At 41.9% G+C, this 19,456-nt stretch overlaps 2 protein-coding genes across 3 annotated transcripts in view; one reads left to right on the forward strand and one right to left on the reverse strand.

The window, feature by feature from the left end:
• Positions 1-6,951: 6,951 nt before the first annotated feature.
• On the reverse strand, positions 6,952-9,502 carry adma (adrenomedullin a). Its single transcript, XM_082161346.1, has 4 exons — positions 9,345-9,502; positions 8,740-8,843; positions 8,533-8,646; positions 6,952-8,373 (listed from the first exon to the last, which is right to left on the reverse strand). Exons 2-4 carry the CDS (start codon positions 8,829-8,831, stop codon positions 8,064-8,066), a joined length of 516 nt encoding a protein of 171 aa, XP_082017472.1. The 5' UTR covers positions 8,832-8,843; positions 9,345-9,502; the 3' UTR covers positions 6,952-8,063.
• Positions 9,503-11,738: 2,236 nt separating this feature from the next.
• sbf2 (SET binding factor 2) overlaps positions 11,739-19,456 on the forward strand; it is a 132,719-nt gene continuing 125,001 nt past the window's right edge. For both annotated transcript variants that reach the window (XM_082161344.1, XM_082161345.1), the window contains exon 1: positions 11,739-11,896. In XM_082161344.1, the coding sequence (XP_082017470.1) occupies positions 11,842-11,896 (55 nt within the window). In that variant the 5' untranslated portion in view covers positions 11,739-11,841. The remainder of the gene's footprint in view (positions 11,897-19,456) is intronic.

A 19,456-nucleotide genomic window follows, 5' to 3' on the forward strand; every position in this document is an offset into this window, starting at 1 on the left:
AAAATGTAACAACGCGTCAATTCTACGCGGACGCAAGCGCTGTGATTGGTCTGCCAGAACCCCTCCCTCGGGGTTTCACATGCTCCCTAGGTGCGCGTCAACGCGGACAACAACGCAGAAGTATAAATTAAAACCAACACGTTGCCTACGGTGTATAGGCTCCGGCGTAGGTCCGACGCAGAAGTATAATGAGGCCTTTAGGCTTGTGCTTGTACTTACGTTAATGACAGATACCTACCGTTACAAGTTAGACTAACAGCTACTGTTATAACAATGTACTGTCACATACGAGCGTACATCTTTACGGTTATATTTGGCTAATCGCCATTAGTACATTTTTGCGATACATAATTACTTCGCAAAACATCTCTCATGAAGCATAAACATAATTAACTGATTAAAAACTTACTGTGTAGGACTCGTCACTTGCCATTGGAAGCTCCTTGTAGCAGCCTACGTTCCCGCTGGATCCTGCAGCCTAACTGGCAACCTTGAGTCAGGGGGGAGGGGGAGGGGATACACCGCTCTACAGTAATTTGAAAGTGATTGCAGTACCAGTTTTGGCCACAATCTTACATATGGTTCCTTTAAATAAACATTTAATGACCTACAAGCCTTTCACATATTTCTACACTAATATAAAACTATACTGTAAGTTCACCATAGTTATACAAATTAACAAGATCATTTCCATTCAAAGAGATGGAAACTGATAGGAAAAACATGATGTCAGGGTGGGGGTTGAGGTATAAGGTGTGGACTCAAAGATGCAGAGATATAGGCTTTTTATTTAATACAAAATAAAACAAAAACTACCCCGTGGGGGAAAACAGAACCAGTCAGCTTGACTTGGCAGGACAAGACTTGGAAGCAGGACACGACATGGCTTCAGGGATCAGGACACAAAGAATGTAAGACAACGATATGCTTAAAGTTGTTCCTGTCCCAGGTACAGACGACACTACTGTCAAAACGATCCCCATTCACGGATGACTAAAAACCCTGTATTCTGCTGCCAGTGCCAGGCCATTAGATGGCGATGAAACACTATAGACTGAACACGTAATACACATGTGCATGATGTCATCTTCTTCAGAGATTCGCGTTTTTGTTCTTTACATGGAGACCGTTTTCAAAAAGGTGTACTTTGAAACCCGTTTTCAAAACTTTGCGTTTTCATGCACCCAAATCGCTGTTGTCGTCTAAATGAACGGCCAAAACGCATACAATTTTTACGTTTTTAGTTGAAAACTGTGTTGTGTAAACAGCCCCTAAATAGGGAGCAAACAAGGCAGGTAAAGAGGGAGGACAGGTGGGGCAAAAAAATAACAATAATCAGGTAAGATGGGCAGGGTTAAGACAATAGACAGGACAGCACATTGGAAACGTACATGACAAGGAAACATACATGACAAGCCAAGATGGCTACCACCACGCCAGAGCCCTCTGTCAAGATGGCCACCATGCCTGTGTCGGCTCCATTCCCGAGTTCAGTCCAGAGGTGACTCCCGTCCCCATCCAGTGTCCAGAGACGACTCCAGTCCTCGTCCAGTGTCCAGAGGCGACTCCAGTCCTCGTCCAGTGTCCAGAGGCGACTCCAGTCCTCGTTCAGTGTACAGAAACGACTCCAGTGTCCAGAGACGACTCTAGTCCTCATCCAGAGATGACTCCAGTCCTCGTCCAGTGTCCAGAGATGACTCCAGTCCTCGTCCAGTGTTCAGAGGTGACTCCAGTCCTCGTCCAGTGTCCAGAGACGACTCCAGTGTCCAGATGTGGCTTCAGTCCTTGTCCAGAGACGACTCCAGTCCTCGTCCAGTGTCCAGAGACGACTCCAGTGTCCAGATGTGGCTTCAGTCCTTGTCCAGAGACGACTCCAGTCCTCGTCCATTGTCCAGAGACGACTCCAGTGTCCAGAGTTGGCTTCAGTCCTTGTCCAGAGACGACTCCAGTCCTCATCCAGTGTTCAGAGACAACTCCAGTGTCCAGAGGTGGCTTCAGTCCTTGTTCAGAGATGACTCCAGTCCCTGTCCACTGTCCAGAGGTGGCTTCAGTCCTCGTCCAGAGACAACTCCAGTCCTCGTCCAGAGGTGACTCCAGTCCTCGTCCAGTGTTTAGAGGTGACTCCAATCCTCGTCCAGTGTCCAGAGGTGACTCCAGTCCTCGTCCAGAGGCGACTCCAGTCCTCGTCCAGTGTTCAGAGGTGACTTCAGTCCTCGTCCAGTGTCCAGAGACGACTCCAGTCCTCATCCAGAGATGACTCCAGTCCTTGTCCAGAGTCCATAGGTGACTCCAGTCCCCGTCCAGTGTCCAGAGACGACTCCAGTCCTCGTCCAGTGGCCAAAGACGACTCCAGTCCTCGTCCAATGTTCAGAGATGACTCCAGTCCTCGTCCAATGTTCAGAGATGACTCCAGTCCTCGTCCAGTGTCTAGAGGTGACTCCAATTCTCGTCCAGTGTCCAGAGGTGACTCCAGTCCTCGTCCAGTGTTCAGAGATGATTCCCGTCCTCGTCCAGTGTCCAGAGACGACTCCAGTGTCCAGAGGTGGCTTCAGTCCTTGTCCAAAGATGACTCCAGTCCCTGTCCACTGTCCAGAGGTGGCTTCAGTCCTCGTCCAGAGACGACTCCAGTCCTCGTCCAGTGTCCAGAGACGACTCCAGTCCTCGTCCAGTGTCCAGAGACGACTCCAATCCTCGTCCAGTGTTCAGAGATGAATCCAGTCCTTGTCCAGTGTCCAGAGGTGACTCCAGTCCTCGTCCAGTGTCCAGAGGTGACTCCAGTCCTCGTCCAGTGTCCAGAGGTGACTCTCTGTCCTCGTCCAGTGTCCAGAAACGACTCCAGTGTCCAGAGGTGGCTTCAGTCCTTGTCCAGAGACGACTCCAGTCCCTGTCCACTGTCCAGAGGTGGCTTCAGTCCTCGTCCAGAGGTGGCTTCAGTCCTCGTCCAGAGATGACTCCAGTCCTCATCCAGTGTCCAGAGACGACTCCAGTCCCTGTCCACTGTCCAGAGTTGACTCCAGTCCTCGTCCAGTGTCCAGAGACGACTCCAGTCCCTGTCCAGTGTCCAGAGGTGACTCCAGCCCTCGTCCAGAGTTCAGAGGTGACTCCAGTCCCCGTCCAGTGTCCAGAGGTGACTCCAGCCCTCGTCCAGTGTCCAGAGACAACCCCAGTCCCCGTCAAGTGTCCAGAAAGGCCTTCAGTCCCCGACCTCAGCCCAGAGAGGCCTTTAGTGCCCATGCTCACCCCAGAGAGGCCTTCAGTCACAGAGCTTAGTCCAGAGAAGCCTTCAGTCCTCAAGCTCGCTCCAGAGTCCACAGGCGCTTGAGACGCACAGCACTGAGTTGCCGGCTCCGCCCTGGTCTCCCGAGCTACCTGCATCGCAATGGTCCCCTGAACTGCCAGCTCCGCCCTGGTGGCTCCCTGTTCCCCTGAAGACGCACCTTCACTGTGTTATGGCGCTGTTTTGAGTTTGCTTCTAATCTGTTTTCCTGTTCTGTGATTGTTTGTTTCTAGGTTGTGATCCCCTTCACATGTTGTCTTGATCTGTCAGGACCACTATCGTCAAATACTATTGACAATTAGCATACAGTTTGGATTGGCGGTATGGTAACGTTCTGGGCAAGAACTCCCTGCGCATCCATGCAGCCTAGCATGGATAAGAGCAGGGAGAGCAGCAATAACCCCCCTTAGGGTAAACAGAACTGAACCAACATGAATGTATTGCAGGTATCATTAATTCAAGATTTTATAGTACGACATAATTCGAGAATTTATACTAATTTAAGGGGAATCAGAATTCCAAATCCTGACTGACGAGAGGAGGAGCTGGGGATGGAGGAGGGTAATTAGCTTCTGAGAAACGCGATAGATGCTGATAATACTGAAGGATCTTATATATGTATACAGTGATGGGCTTCGTATTCCTATAGGTACGTGGCTCAGCTGAGAGTCAGCTGATGCAAGCTTGACTAACGTGACCTGCCAGAACTGATGCTACGCTTGATTTTTACGTTAACTATGTAATTAATGTTCTTTTTATTACAACATAGAATAGGCCTTATCAATTTAGTTTTTTAAGCATTTTTACATCTATTCCAAAATAATAATTAAAGGCAGTAACAATTTAAACAATTTATTTTATTTGTGAACTGATGTTCAGCTGTTCTTTTTAATAGTCAACTTCTTTTAGGATAACCTTCCTCAAGCTCTGTAAACACTGTCACAGACAATGTATATATATATATATATATATATATATACACTCACCTAAAGGATTATTAGGAACACCTGTTCAATTTCTCATTAATGCAATTATCTAATCAACCAATCACATGGCAGTTGCTTCAATGCATTTAGGGGTGTGGTCCTGGTCAAGACAATCTCCTGAACTCCAAACTGAATGTCAGAATGGGAAAGAAAGGTGATTTAAGCAATTTTGAGCGTGGCATGGTTGTTGGTGCCAGGCGGGCCGGTCTGAGTATTTCACAATCTGCTCAGTTACTGCGATTTTCACGCACAACAATTTCTAGGGTTTACAAAGAATGGTGTGAAAAGGGAAAAACATCCAGTATGCGGCAGTCCTGTGGGCGAAAATGCCTTGTTGATGCTAGAGGTCAGAGGAGAATGGGCCGACTGATTCAAGCTGATAGAAGAGCAACTTTGACTGAAATAACCACTCGTTACAACCGAGGTATGCAGCAAAGCATTTGTGAAGCCACAACACGCACAACCTTGAGGCGGATGGGCTACAACAGCAGAAGACCCCACCGGGTACCACTCATTTCCACTACAAATAGGAAAAAGAGGCTACAATTTGCACGAGCTCACCAAAATTGGACAGTTGAAGACTGGAAAAATGTTGCCTGGTCTGATGAGTCTTGATTTCTGTTGAGACATTCAGATGGTAGAGTCAGAATTTGGCGTAAACAGAATGAGAACATGGATCCATCATGCCTTGTTACCACTGTGCAGGCTGGTGGTGGTGGTGTAATGGTGTGGGGGATGTTTTCTTGGCACACTTTAGGCCCCTTAGTGCCAATTGGGCATCGTTTAAATGCCACGGCCTACCTGAGCATTGTTTCTGTTTCTGTCCATCCCTTTATGACCACCATGTACCCATCCTCTGATGGCTACTTCCAGCAGGATAATGCACCATGTCACAAAGCTTGAATCATTTCAAATTGGTTTCTTGAACATGACAATGAGTTCACTGTACTAAAATGGCCCCCACAGTCACCAGATCTCAACCCAATAGAGCATCTTTGGGATGTGGTGGAACGGGAGCTTCGTGCCCTGGATGTGCATCCCACAAATCTCCATCAACTGCAAGATGCTATCCTATCAATATGGGCCAACATACATTTCTAAAGAATGCTTTCAGCACCTTGTTGAATCAATGCCACGTAGAATTAAGGCAGTTCTGAAGGCGAAAGGGGGTCAAACACAGTATTAGTATGGTGTTCCTAATAATCCTTTAGGTGAGTGTATATATACATACACAGTATATAAGATAGCACTATATGTATATATTTTAAATTACATTTATCATTTTAGGACTAGTGAAATGCTGACCTGTGCATTTGAGGGAGGCACCTTTTCAATTATATTGATTTAATTTAATACAAGGCATACCAAAACTGACTTTACAAAACTTTGGGAGTAATAGTTTTAGTCACAAGATCAAAAAAACTAAAAACTATTTGACCTCTAATCTGAAAGATTAATGAGGTGTCGATGATTGAGGCAGATGGCATCAGTCCTATAATACATTTGGAAATTCTAAGCTAAAGAACGCTAACTCCAATAATTATATAACCACAAGGTGGAGCTGTAGCATTAAAGTTAGATAATGATTTAATACATTATTTTCAGCTGCAAGATGAGAGTTATGGTTGGGAGTGTCAGACCCCTTTGAAAAAGGCTTTAGTCAAACAATTTTTAACAATAAGTATATGTTTCAGTTAGGCTTTTCAAATATTTCAGAAACCACAAAAGTTAGTCAGAGTGCCTAACTTATCGGGAGGAACACTGAAAACATAAACTCGTTATAAAAAGTTTCTGTTTTTGACTCTAGAAGTTGCTGTTGTGAATGTTGGCTGTGTTGATTTAAGATTTTTGGCATCAGAAAGTGTCAGATTTTCCAGGCTTACTGACTACCACAATAAATTGACTAACAAAGTAAATAACCCAGCTTTGGGGGAACAGTTTACGGAAGGCTACATCTGAAACATCTGCCTTTTCATCCTGAATTCAGTGGATAGATCTTAAACGAAAACTCATTGTTTTCCTGACACTATTCATTTGTGATTAGCATCATATGGTGCTTTTATATTAAGGCTACATGGGTGCAACAGTAAAAAGTGTATTTCGGAAGTTCCATCCCATTAAGACAGGAATGGAAATTGTGTTTAAGTGGAATGTCCTATGGAGCGCCTCTCACCTCTGCTCTACATCCCACAAACCTGTCCCCTGCAGAGCTCCCATTAAACACAGTCCTGGCCCATAGCTCCTTCAATTACAGATAACTTGAGGTGAGGTATGGAAAACGGAAAGAAGGAATGCACTTGGTACCCCGTTTGCCCTCCAGGGCCTTTAACCTCCTGGTTTCACAGACAAAATGTCTCAGACTAAAATGCATGTTTGAGCTGTTTTAACTGAAAGCAACTTGCAATGCCATATCTTAAATGCCATTGTTTTGTCTCAAGATGCACACCAGTAATGTTTCTTTTCTTATGGCATGTTTATAAAAGCTACTTAAATGTCCTAATTGAACTCAGGCCTAATCCTGGCTTAATCTAAGCCCTGTCTGTGAAACCAGGTCAACATGTAATAACCCAGACCAGGTGCTGATCATCTGTCTGTACACCTGGCATTCCAGATGGGGAACAATGGAGAGACACTTTCCTTTTACTACCATCACTTCCTGTGAAATAAACAGACGAGTGCCAGAGGACATCAGCTTTAACTGTATGCAAAAGTTTATTGAATGACAACATTAATTCATTTCACACACACACACACACACACACACACACACACACACACACACACACACACACACACACACACACACACACACACACACACACACACACACACACACACACACACACACACACACACACACACACACACACACACACACACACACACACAAATAAAATAGATTCAATTTACAAATATATAATTGCATAAAAAGTTATCCTATTACAACAGCTTGAGACATCCTTGACATAAATGAATAATATATATATATATATAATAACGCTACCTTCAATGCCCTTTTTTTTCCCCCTGTACAAAAATAGCTCTATCTCTGTAAGTAGTATAAAGTAATATAAAACTATTAAATAGTGATATCTTTGACCATTTTTTTTTCAAATATACATATACTTGCGATAAAAAAAAGAAATAGATTGCACATATCTCTATACAAATAATAACAATAACAGTGTTCAAGTAAGTTCGAATACAATCCTTGTGGACTGGCACAGACAATCCACATAATCAAAGGCATTCATCTTGCTTACAGTGTCCAAAAATGTGATTCCAATTAGAAACACCTTCATTGGCATTTTAAAAAGTCTCTTTCTCTCTGTGTATTCCTTTCTAGAATTATGAATCTTTCCCTGTTGAATTGGCTTGAAGTCCAAAGACTTTTCTGACACAGTCATTGGACAGACACAGCTAAACTCGGGGCTGTAATCCCACCGACTGGTTCACCAGGAGGGCAGTCCATTTGTCCCAGGAGAGGAGGTTCTGCTTTTCCCTGAGGCCAGTCCAGTGCAATGATATCCAAGGCACACTTATTCAGCAGCCCCATCGGCATCTCCCCTAATTTTTTTTTCACGGTGCTTGATGAACAGCTGCTGTTGTTTCTGCGCTTCTCTTAGACGTTTTCTCCTCCGACGACAGACTTCAGGAGACAAGATTGCTCTTCCAGCCCCTGTGCTTGGAAAAGAATGCGCTAGAGAACTCTTGGCAGGAGTCTGAGGCATTTGTAGAATTTGATCATTTGGCCAGCGAGCCTCTGTCGCCGCGTCCCGGAGAGCTCCCGCTCTGTGCGCTCACGTCCGTCTGAGTAGCGCTTCTAACCTGTGCAGGCGTGACTGAGAGTTTGAGCTTCTCCACGCCGTCCTCAGCCCTTTGCCCTCCTGTCTCAGAGTCATTACTTTCTCTGGAACGGACCTTCGCCGCCGGCCGTACCCAAAGGGATTGATCTTGTCCGCGGGTGCATTCCCGATCTTGAGCTTGTTGTTGAGGTCATGGATACGGTGTGCTAGAACATGCACCGTGCAGGTGCCAAGCGAGCAGCCCGCTCTTCTGGACTGGTTGATGGAGTTCTTGGAGCGTTTTGTCCTCATGCTGATGCCAGTGCTGTCAAGACAAACAGGGGAAGAGGACGTTAATGCCATGCCCGGTGTTCCTGAGCAATTTAATTTGGCATATAGCCTTAGTTTTTGACGTTACTTGGTTGACTCCATCATGTGAAACCACCACACATAACTTTTTGGTAGGCAATGCCTTTTTTCTTACCTGGAATGTGGCCTTAAGTTGTCTTTGACATCGTCCTCTCTGACAAACTGGCTGTTGTCTAAAGTCCTCAGTGCAGCAAGGCTCAAATCCCTTTTTGATCTCTGCAGCCGGACACTAAGAATCAAGAAGAGGAGCCATTTTCATAAGAAACTTTTCAACCAATGCCGAACATGACTAAAAAACCCAAATCAAATCACTTCAGCTCACCTTCTTTTCAGGTCGTGTTTTGCACTGTCCACACTGGGTGCAACGGTGGCCAGCAGGCAGCAGCAGAAGATTGACTGCAGGATCAGTTGCATCGTGGCTGAAATCTTGAAGGAAAAAGCATATGAATCATCTGTTAGATATCCAGTTTGACAGAAAGCAACCTCCAATCACCTGCATGCAACTCCCCTACACTGTGCCAACCATGCTTTGCTCACGCTTGCACAAGAGTCCAAAATCCAATCTATTTACACTCATTGTGCATTTATTTACAATGTCAAGCTGAGGTCGCACTTTCTATGAATAAGTAAACTTGCAACTATGCGTAAGGTCCCTGATGAGCTGCAAAAGGGACAGTGATGTACAAAACAGTGGATTTTTACAAAGCAGGGTGTCTCCAACTCCATCAGCACCCAATAAAATTCAATTAAAAAAAGTCACTAAAATTCCCTTCAAATTTGATTTTTTGCCTAAAAGACAGAAGCTACTTTCCTGGCTTATAGATGCAAAACTGAGGCTCAGTTTCTCACATAACTGTACAGATATCCTGTGCACATTGACCTCAAAAGAAAAGACACTGAGCAACTAACAGAAACACATATGCATACCTGTGTTGAAGTACTCTCGGCTGGCTTCAGAAGTCCGTGTAGAAAGTAATCCAGAGGCGTTTGACTTGCTGGTGCAGCGCTGATACTCTGCTAATAGTCTGACTCTCCTCAGCAGGAGTTAGTGCATTTATACTGGAGGGTGGGAGGGGCTCACGCCTCACACACTCTCTCATCCCAGCACTTCCTCTCTGTAGCTCAGGGTAACCACCTCAATTACAGCATGAAAGAGATGAAAACGAAACTCAGGATATTGATGGGTGATTTCTGTAATGACTTTTTATCAGTGTTTCTGGGAAGAATAGGCAACCGCCAATCCGGGGAATTCTTTGGAATTCTTTTACCAGTAACATTGCTCATGATTTTGGGTGTTGGTTGGGGGTACAACTATGATACGTGCGTCCCTAAAAAGACAGAACAAACGTGAAATCAGCTTCTTGTTTCACACACAAAACTTGTTTGACATAAAATTAATATGCTGCATAAAAAATAATGGAATGTAATTAATTTTGGCTTGATTTGACTCATTTTAACTGACACAAAAGTATATCATATAATTAATTATGTAATGAAGTGATTTAGTTTTAACATAGTACACAAAGATCAAATAAAAAGAGATACAGACAGATTTTTTATCTATATTTAAAGAAAACTATAATGCTCATTACAGTGTCAGAAAGTACCATTAAGCGTATACTTATTAAGCTGATATTTAGAGTCATTTAGCAGATTTTCTATGCAAGAGGTAAAACTGATCGGTCTATTCCTGGATATGTAAACACAGATAACGGTACGTTTACATTTTGGGAGAATGCCTGACCTTCACCTAGTTATAATTTTTTTTTTTTTTTTTATACTTTAGACTAGATCAAATTGCATCAATATCAAAACTAAATGTATCTGGTACTAAAATAAAGTCCATCATTTCTAAAAAAAAACATTGAAATGTTTACATTGAACCACCAACATTTATTTCACATAAATGTAACCAGTTCATGTTAATTACTGTGCAGTCCTGATGTATCCTTATATGGGAAGTCAAAGATTGCACAATATCCACACACTGACACCATCCAGTTGTTTGCCTCTCAGCCCTTATATGGTGAATATTGTTTGTTAAACCAACATGTCATAGCCATCACACGAATTGCTGATATTTGATCATGTATGATGAGAGGCAGGTGAGCGGTATAGATCTACCTGTGCGTCACATGTTCAGGTATGCTACAGTTACAATGAGTCACTGTGAACACCCTGATGTCATTGAGCAATTTCATACTGTTGTTGTTTTGGGGGTGATCATAGGAAGAGTAAAGAGATGAAAAAAGTCATTTGAAAACTGCAACATTCCTTGAGAAATGTAATTTAGCTACTAACAACAATTTACCATGCCATTCTTGGAAGCACCTCGGTAAATACCATAGTATGTGAATATGGTAATCATTCAGTGCCATTGTAAACTGCTTTATTCTCAATGGGAATAAAGAACATACATAAACAACAAAATGCATGAATGGACAATTTAAAAAATATATACTTATATATATATATCTTATTGTAGAAAAATTGCATTAAGTAATTTAATTGCGAGGATCTTATAAATAATAATTATAATAATTAATAATTCGTTACATTTATATAGCGCTTTACATGAAAGGGGGAATCTCCTCAACCACCTTGTAAATACCATATCATCTGATGGGTTATGAACATTATTTATACTACTATAAACTAATATGAGCCATGTCATTTGGTCTGGATATTTTCATATGATTACTTACTATGCGAGTAATTTGTGGTCATTAGCTGGTCCAAAAGAATCTAGATTATGGATAATTTGGACTGGTGAGTCTAAGATTGATCTGGTAGCTGGTTAGAGCTAGTATACCACAACTCGAAACCATGTTCCAAAACCAGCATAACCAGCTGATATACATTCCAGTAGGGACTTTGTTGTAAAGTAAAATTACGTATGTAACTTTTAAAACTTACAATCACTGTCTCACTTTTGTCGATCATCTCCCAACTTAACGTTACCTGAAAAAACAAACACAAAAAAAACTGTGAAAAGCAGTGACGATCTGTGTTCAAAGGTTAATCATTATCACATATTAGCCTAGGCTGCATCATCATGACATATTATTTTTAAACATTTACATGGTGGCATCAAAACAAAATAAAATTCTGAGACATGCGAATTACCAACTTTTGCATTGTCTACGTAAGAGAAGTTAAACAAACAAACATGAATTCATTTTGCAGCAGTATAACATTACTCGACATTATTTGAGTCTTAAGAAATCCCTTTCAATATATGAGTGTAATAGCCTATGTTATGTATCGCCAGTGTCAGTGAATGCACGCGCAGGACCCACGCCCATGCACGGCCAACCGCCAGTCCACGCAGGCGCACTGGCTCTCTCTGTGTCAAACATGGCTGTGCTTTTGAAGAAAGAAAAATGCTGAATTGTGTTGCAGAATTTCGCCAAAAGAGGAAACCATGGCTAGACTTGCTGATTATTTCACAGTGGTGGGATACGACCAGGAGAAGGCTGGTAAGTGGTGGTGTGTGTTTGGAGGAGTGTTGTGATTTATTTAGGCCGTTAGCTACAAATAGTGCTGCTGCTGTGGTTCAAGAGATTAATGGATGGATTTCACTTTCTTTGACGTGTTATAATCGGTGTCAATAGGAATGCCGTATCGGTTTTTATCAGGGAGCAACACTGATTATTGTTGTTTGTGTTTATGAATTACGTAGTATCATGTGCTTGTCTAAATGGGAGGTTTAAAGCTGGTTTTGATGATGGTGTGGTCGTTTTGCTTTTGTATGTATATGTACAACACCGCTAAAGCAAATGTTTTTATGATAACATACTGTATAATGTGTTTTTATTTGATATATGAGTGTTTTTGTCAGTAAATCTCAGCACACACACCTACTGTATTTGTCGCGTGTACATGTAAACAGTGAAAATAAAGCGCGCGCGCGCGATGACTCATGCGGTCACTTGTTACTATGTGTTTTCAAGCCGCAGGCATTGATCTCTAAATGGCAATTTAAGCGCTCTATGTCGCATTGATTTCCACATTTGGCCCTGAGGTTTGGGTCAGTTGAGAGCGGACCTGTGTGTGTGTTCATACGGATCCGCCGGAGAGCTCTTCCTGTGTTGTGGAAAGCGGATGCAGAGGAAACAGGACTTTACGTGTCTCGAGCTGTGCGTAATCGTGTGGAATGAGTCTACAGGTGCTTTCATTTACAGCACATGATCATGTTTACATATCTAAAGGTTGAAGCAAGCAGCACGTCCGCACACAAACGATGGTGTAAAGTGATGTTCTTCACTATCCCCTATTACACTGACTTATGTAGCCCTTTAACTGTCACAAGAAATACGTGCAGTGAAGGAAATAACACATTCTTGCACTTCGTTTCATTCCCAACATTGATTAAAGGCCTAGGCTTAGTTCACCCCAAAATTAAAATTATCCTATAATTGACTCACCCTCAAGCAATCCTATATGACTTTCTTCCTTCAGCCAAACACAGTCAGAGTTATTTATATATTATATATAAATAACTCTGACTGTGTTTGGCTGAAGGAAGAAAGTCATATAGGATTGCTTGAGGGTGAGTCAATTATAGGATAATTTTAATTTTATATATATATATATAACTCTGACTGTGTTTGGCTGAAGGAAGATATATATCATGGCTCTTCCAAGCTTAATAATGGGAGTGAATGGTAGATTTTGAAGCCCAAAAAATAAATAAAAGCACATCCATATGGCTCCAGTATGGTAATAAAGGCCTTCTAAAGCGAAGCAATGCATTTTTGTAAGAAAAATATCTATATTTATAACTTTATAAAGTATAAAATCACTGGCTTCCGCTAACGCAAGTCTAGTTCCGGCGGAAGAGTGACCTCTGGCCCTACGCATGATGTAGAATGTAGGAGTTTTTTTTTTGTGTGTGTGAAGTTATTAATAGTGTTATTATTTACAAAAGTTGATTCTAGCGAGTATATGCAACACATCTCGCGGTTCAAACAAACAGGCCTGGGCAACACACTCAAGCTCCTCCGAAATTTCTCTTTAAAGGTGAACTAAGTAACTTTTTTTACCTTAACTGAATAGCTTCGGAGTCATTGGAATGGTTATATTACTTATTTCGGGTTGAATGGTGGTCGTTTCGCACCCCCCTGGTGCCCGTGAGCGGAAAATACGCACTTGCAACTTTGAGCCGGCGGGCCGCCGGCCGCTGCGTCAGGAAGTCTCGCGTGATATCAGGTCTCGCGATGTAAACAATTGCTTTACGGCCAAAAGAAATCTGCTAAAATGCTGTCATTATTGCGCTCCCTCACGCTGTCCGAACCCGAATGAAGAAGACGTTTTAAAGAACGTCCCATCTGCTTTGATGTCGTTGATCTATAGCCTCTGGTGTCTGAGAATCAACAACGAGTTTTTACAACAGTGTTGTCAAATATCTATTCCGAAGCTGTGGGGGGAGCTCTAGAGAGAAACCTGCGAGCAAAAAGCGAGAATACAGCGAAGAAGTCCCGAAGCTACTGAGTGCTGCTTTAAAAATTCTCATGTTAGACTTCTAATTTGTGACCGGTGTGTTGTTTTGCTCTTTCATCTGCGCTTCCGTGTTCTTCAGTACGTCATGCCTTGGGTCAGACTCAGAGTTTTGGTTTTCTGTGTTTCAGTAGAAAAATCATTTAATTCTTTAATTGTGAGCCGGACTCCAGACATTTACACAGTCCTTCTTGTGATGTAGCCTGTGTCTTCTCTGAACGGACAACTGTTTATGTTTTGAAGGAGTCTTGGTGATGCTGCAGTGTCTTTCTCAGCAATTATAAGCATCCATAGAGTTCAAATGAGTGAAGCCTTTCTTTCAGTTGCTCAAAGACACTGACTTGCCTCTAAGAGGGCATCAGATAAGCTGGCTTTCCTCCAGGCTTCAGACTTTAAGGGCTGCTCTTTCTGAATCGTCTCTGTCACTTGTGGCATATGAATAGGTAAGCAGTGTCCTCCGTTTTAGGCTCATACAGATTTCCAGTGCATAAATGGCTGTGTTGTGCTGGGGAACTCAGTGTTTTTGGCGTCTGTGGGTGGTTGTGTGAATTCAGGCATCATCCTCACAAAAAAGTGTGGCTGGAATTTCTATCCTCCTTTAGATAAATAGAAGTGAGACGGCATTGAACGTTCCTAATTTGTCCTAAAATGTTTCTCAGAGCACTTTTCTAAAATAACCGCTCAGGGAGACTTCTTTGTAATGGTATTGAAGTGAATGTACAGGGCTCCAGACCCCTAAGTTCTACAGACGGTGGCTACCTTGGTAGTGCTGTGGGGATTTTTAAATATGAAGTTAATTTAATCATAAAATTAGCCTACTTGTTTTGCATTAACGTGCAGTAACTAATAATATTACATGCTTATTTCTTGGAAATGCACATTTGACAGTAAAGCAGTGAGCTTGAGTTGAGAAGTTGAGAACATTCACTATTATTAAGTCAAGTCAAGTCAAGTCAAGTCACATTTATTTATATAGTGTTTTTTACAAGATTTTTTCAAAGCAGCTTTACAGAGATAACAGGAAAATGCAACAAAGTTTGCTTCCAGAAGAAAATAGCATCACAGTACAGCTGAAGTAAGTTCAGTGATGTTTCATTTGTTGTAAAAAAGTTATTAATTTAGTTAATTTATATATATATTGTTTTCTTTGGAGAAAACCATGATGTCATCGTCCAGCTCAGTTCAGTTCTCATATAATGGTGTCAATGCAGGCAGATCAATGCAAGCCAAAAGCCAATGGCAACAAACGTGAAAAAAAGGCGAAAAAGCCGACAGTGGCAAGGAACCAAAACTCCATCAGGGGCAGAATGGAGAAAAAAACCTTGTGAGAAACCAGGCTCAGTTGGGGGCCAGTTCTCCTCCAGGTCCTCCATCTGATCTGGATCCGGTCCGGATCCGGCTGACTACATCATGCGTTGTGGTCGTGTCTTGGCTCAGGTCCTCCATCTGATCTGGATCCGGCCCGGATCCGGCTGACTACATCATGCGTTGTGGTCGTGTCTTGGCGCAGGTCCTCCATCTGATCTGGATATGGTCCGGATCCGGCTGACTACATCATGCGTTGTGGTCGTGTCTTGGCGCAGGTCCTCCATCTGATCTGGATCCGGCCCGGATCCGGCTGACTACATCATGCATTGTGGTTGTGTCTAGACGCAGGTCCTCCATCTGATCTGGATATGGTCCGGATCCGGCTGACTACATCATGCGTTGTGGTCGTGTCTTGGCGCAGGTCCTCCATCTGATCTGGATACGGTCCGGATCCGGCTGACTACATCATGCGTTGTGGTTGTGTCTAGGCGCAGGTCCTCCATCTGATCTGGATATGGTCCGGATCCGGCTGACTACATCATGCGTTGTGGTCGTGTCTTGGCGCAGGTCCTCCATCTGATCTGGATCCGGCCCGGATCCGGCTGACTACATCATGCGTTGTGGTTGTGTCTTGGCGCAGGTCCTCCATCTGATCTGGATCCGGCCCGGATCCGGCTGACTACATCATGCGTTGTGGTCGTGTCTTGGCGCAGGTCCTCCATCTGATCTGGATCCGGCCCGGATCCGGCTGACTACATCATGCGTTGTGGTCGTGTCTTGGCGCAGGTCCTCCATCTGATCTGGATACGGTCCGGATCCGGCTGACTACATCATGCGTTGTGGTTAGGGCTGTCAAAATTGCTCAAAAATGACGTTCGAATATTCCCTCTAAAAAACACACGAATATTCGAACTATTCGAACATCTGGTTGCGCAATGCGCAACCAGTTATTGACGTATTCGCATTACGTCAATAACAGGACAAATTAATACAAAGAGACATACATACATTTGTATAGGTAGTTAATTTAAGTTTAAACATATTTGACAATGTATTACCAACACAAAACCAAGTAAATAAACTAATGGCCAAGACCGCAGACCTCAGTCTCGCTCACTCGCAGGCACTCTTTCTCTCTCTCTCGCGCGCCCTCGCGCTCACGCTCTCTCTGCGCATAACGGTTTAAATTAACAACAATAAGCACATGTTGAGTGCTGATCAAGAGTTTTGTGCAAGCAATTTAAGGTCGCGACTCTTGTCCCAAATATAGCAGGCTTCATTCAGTGATTGAAACAAATTTATTAACATTAAAAGTTTTACAGTATAGAACCGACATTGAACGATCCGAGCGAGCTGTGCTGTGGTAAACATGGAACATTTCTGTTTAACGTTAAATAAAATGAGGCACACAATTCCGAGAAATGTGACAACAAAGAACTTTTACCCTGAGCCTGAGGTTCATAAAAAATAAAGCGCTATTAAAAAAGAAAAAGGCTACTTACATTATTGGTGCTTGTATTAAAAAAAGGAAAAACTGACTGCAATTTATTCCATTGTCTTTTAGTGCACTGTCAACTTTCAGCAGTGACGCTGTGCTAGACAGTGCGACTCGTGTGACCTGTCCCTCAGGCAGCGCGCGCGCCCACTCGCAGAGCAGACAGCCGCGCCTCTGCTTCCGCGGGCGTGTTTTTCCATATTCGAAATTCACATTCGAATATTAATTTTAACGTTCGAATTTCTGTTTTTTAAAACTATTCGAATATATATTCGAATTTAGAATATTCGTTGACAGCCCTAGTTGTGGTCTTGTCTTGGCGCAGGTCCTCCATCTGATATGGATACGGCTGATTACAGTGAACCTCGGAATAAGCAGAAAGATTAACATTAGCGTAGATGCTTTTCTTCTTATGATGTACTGAGTACATCGGGTGTTATAGGAAGTGTTCCCGGTTCCGGCTAATCGAATTTATGCAGCCTAATATATTAATAACAGTATCATGTAAAAAAAACTTTTTTTTTTTAGATAAAAAAAAAAAAAAAAATGTAATGGATAATATTTAGAGCCTGAAGTGCTGGAAAAAGTATGAAGCACTTGGAAGTCCTTGAAAAGTGCTTGAATTTCACTCTTAAAAGGTTGTACAAACCCTGAAATTAATAATGTAAAAACATTTGACTATTTCTGCCTCAATACCATGGTTACATTTATCGTTACTACATTAAATCTATGGTGAATGTTGGTGATTTGTGAACTGAAAAGCCATCTAAAACTTGTTCGTTTATGGCACAATGCTTCTCCTGGTTTCCACATCAGCACTATTTGATCTGAAATGGTTTATAACAGAATTCTTCAGAAACCTGTTCTGAGCTTTTATTGGTCCACACTGATAAACAGTCTGCGCTGTGCAGCTCAAATGAGAATCACAGCTTCATTCCGGATTCGTTTGCCGTTTGATTATTATAATTTTTTCATATTCAACAGAATTGGCAGCTCTTATCAGTCTGGGCAACGTGGTGGTTGCACCAGTGCGACCTTTAACAAAATGTACTCACACCTGGCAGCAAAAAAGGTTGCAAAATGCTTTGGTTAATATTGTGCATGTGGCTTTATTTAGGCTATATATTTCATTCATACATTTGGTTGTCTGTGATGCGTTGATCATCACATTTGTGTTGGTCGTTTTCCTGAAAAATGGGTTTATGAAGTTATATTTACATCATTTTAGGCTATTCAGGATATTTAAAATATTTACAAACCTAGCAAAGTATTTATTGTAAACAACTTTTTTTTTTTTTTTGAAAGAAAATGCTTAATAAAAAGTCTTTTGAAATGTGTATTAACTCTTAAATGGACTTCGGGTCTTTAGCGACCAGGGATGTCACAACCCTCTCCATTATTAATTTTTTTAAGTTAGACATAACCCCTTTTAGTATTCCTCAATCTATTCATAAACAATGTGACAAGAAAAAAAGTGTACAGGGTTGCTAGTGACGCTTCACAATAAGGTCTCATTTATTAACATTAGTTAATGTATTATTTAAAATGAACTAACAATGAGCAATACATTTGTTACAGTATTGATTAATCATTGTTAACATTAGGCCTAGCTAATAAAAGATAATCATTGTTTGTTCATGCTAGTTCACAGTGCATTAACTTTTCTGATTTCTGTTGTCTCATAAATTTTGTCTCTAAACACTCAAATCATGGCAAAAAAACTCACTCATATTCATTTGCATATCTGAAGTCTTTGGTTATGTTCTGAGGCATTTGTCTTAGTGTCTAATCATGTGTGACTTACTGCATTTGTCAGGGAACAAACATTAAGCAATAATGCTTATTCTTACAATCGGTGACTGGATATTAATGATGCTGCTGCATGATGTTCATTGGCAAAGGGAAACCAGGAAACATGATTTCTCTAGTTTTAACGTATCATCATAAAATGAGTGCTCTCAAAAGCCTTGCAGTTTAGGCTATTCTCTGTACAAGATCCTGTATTGTTTAAACTTGGATGCTAAAAAAACGAATTACATAATGTAAGTAAAACCTGGTGTGGAACACTAAATATATCATGAACAAAACAGGGTGTTTTCAAGCATTTCCATTTGCAGATGTTTGTGTGATCGCTCTTTTTTTACTTGACGACTGTGAACCCTTGGGAATAGTGGCATGCAGTGATCAAATCTGGACCTCAATGTTGGAGACTACTTCAGTTTCTGATGAGTTGGTCCATGTATTCGTGTTCTGCAACAAATTAGCTGTTAGTGTAAGTGGATGAGCAATGTTTTCTTGGCTCTTCCTGACAGTTTATTTTAATGGATTGCTGTAGTATCTAATAATTAGTGTTTTAAAGGCTGCTTTCCAAAATAGTCCACACGAATGTGATTATACATTATTAAGTTCTGATGAAATGTTAAGTTTTTTCAACATGATGCTTCTTATAAATGCTTCATTTTCTAATATTCTGTAATTCCAGTGGCATACAGTTCAGTGAAAAGTCTTCATTATAAAGCGCAGAAAAACGATTAGCCTGTATCTCGAAATGTTCCTGAAATTATTGTTTTGCTAAGCTGGTCTTTAGGCTAATGCACCAACAAACCCACAACATTTAAACAAAATGTATTGGTTGATTATCCTCAGCAGGAGGATCAGGTCTGACTTATGAATTAAAGGACAAGTTCGGTATTTTACACTTAAAGCCCTGTTTACAGATCGTATCTGATGAAATAGA

The sequence above is a fragment of the Leuciscus leuciscus genome (genome assembly GCF_965113295.1).
Source record: "Leuciscus leuciscus genome assembly, chromosome: 2".
In the NCBI taxonomy this organism is placed as follows: domain Eukaryota; kingdom Metazoa; phylum Chordata; class Actinopteri; order Cypriniformes; family Leuciscidae; genus Leuciscus; species Leuciscus leuciscus.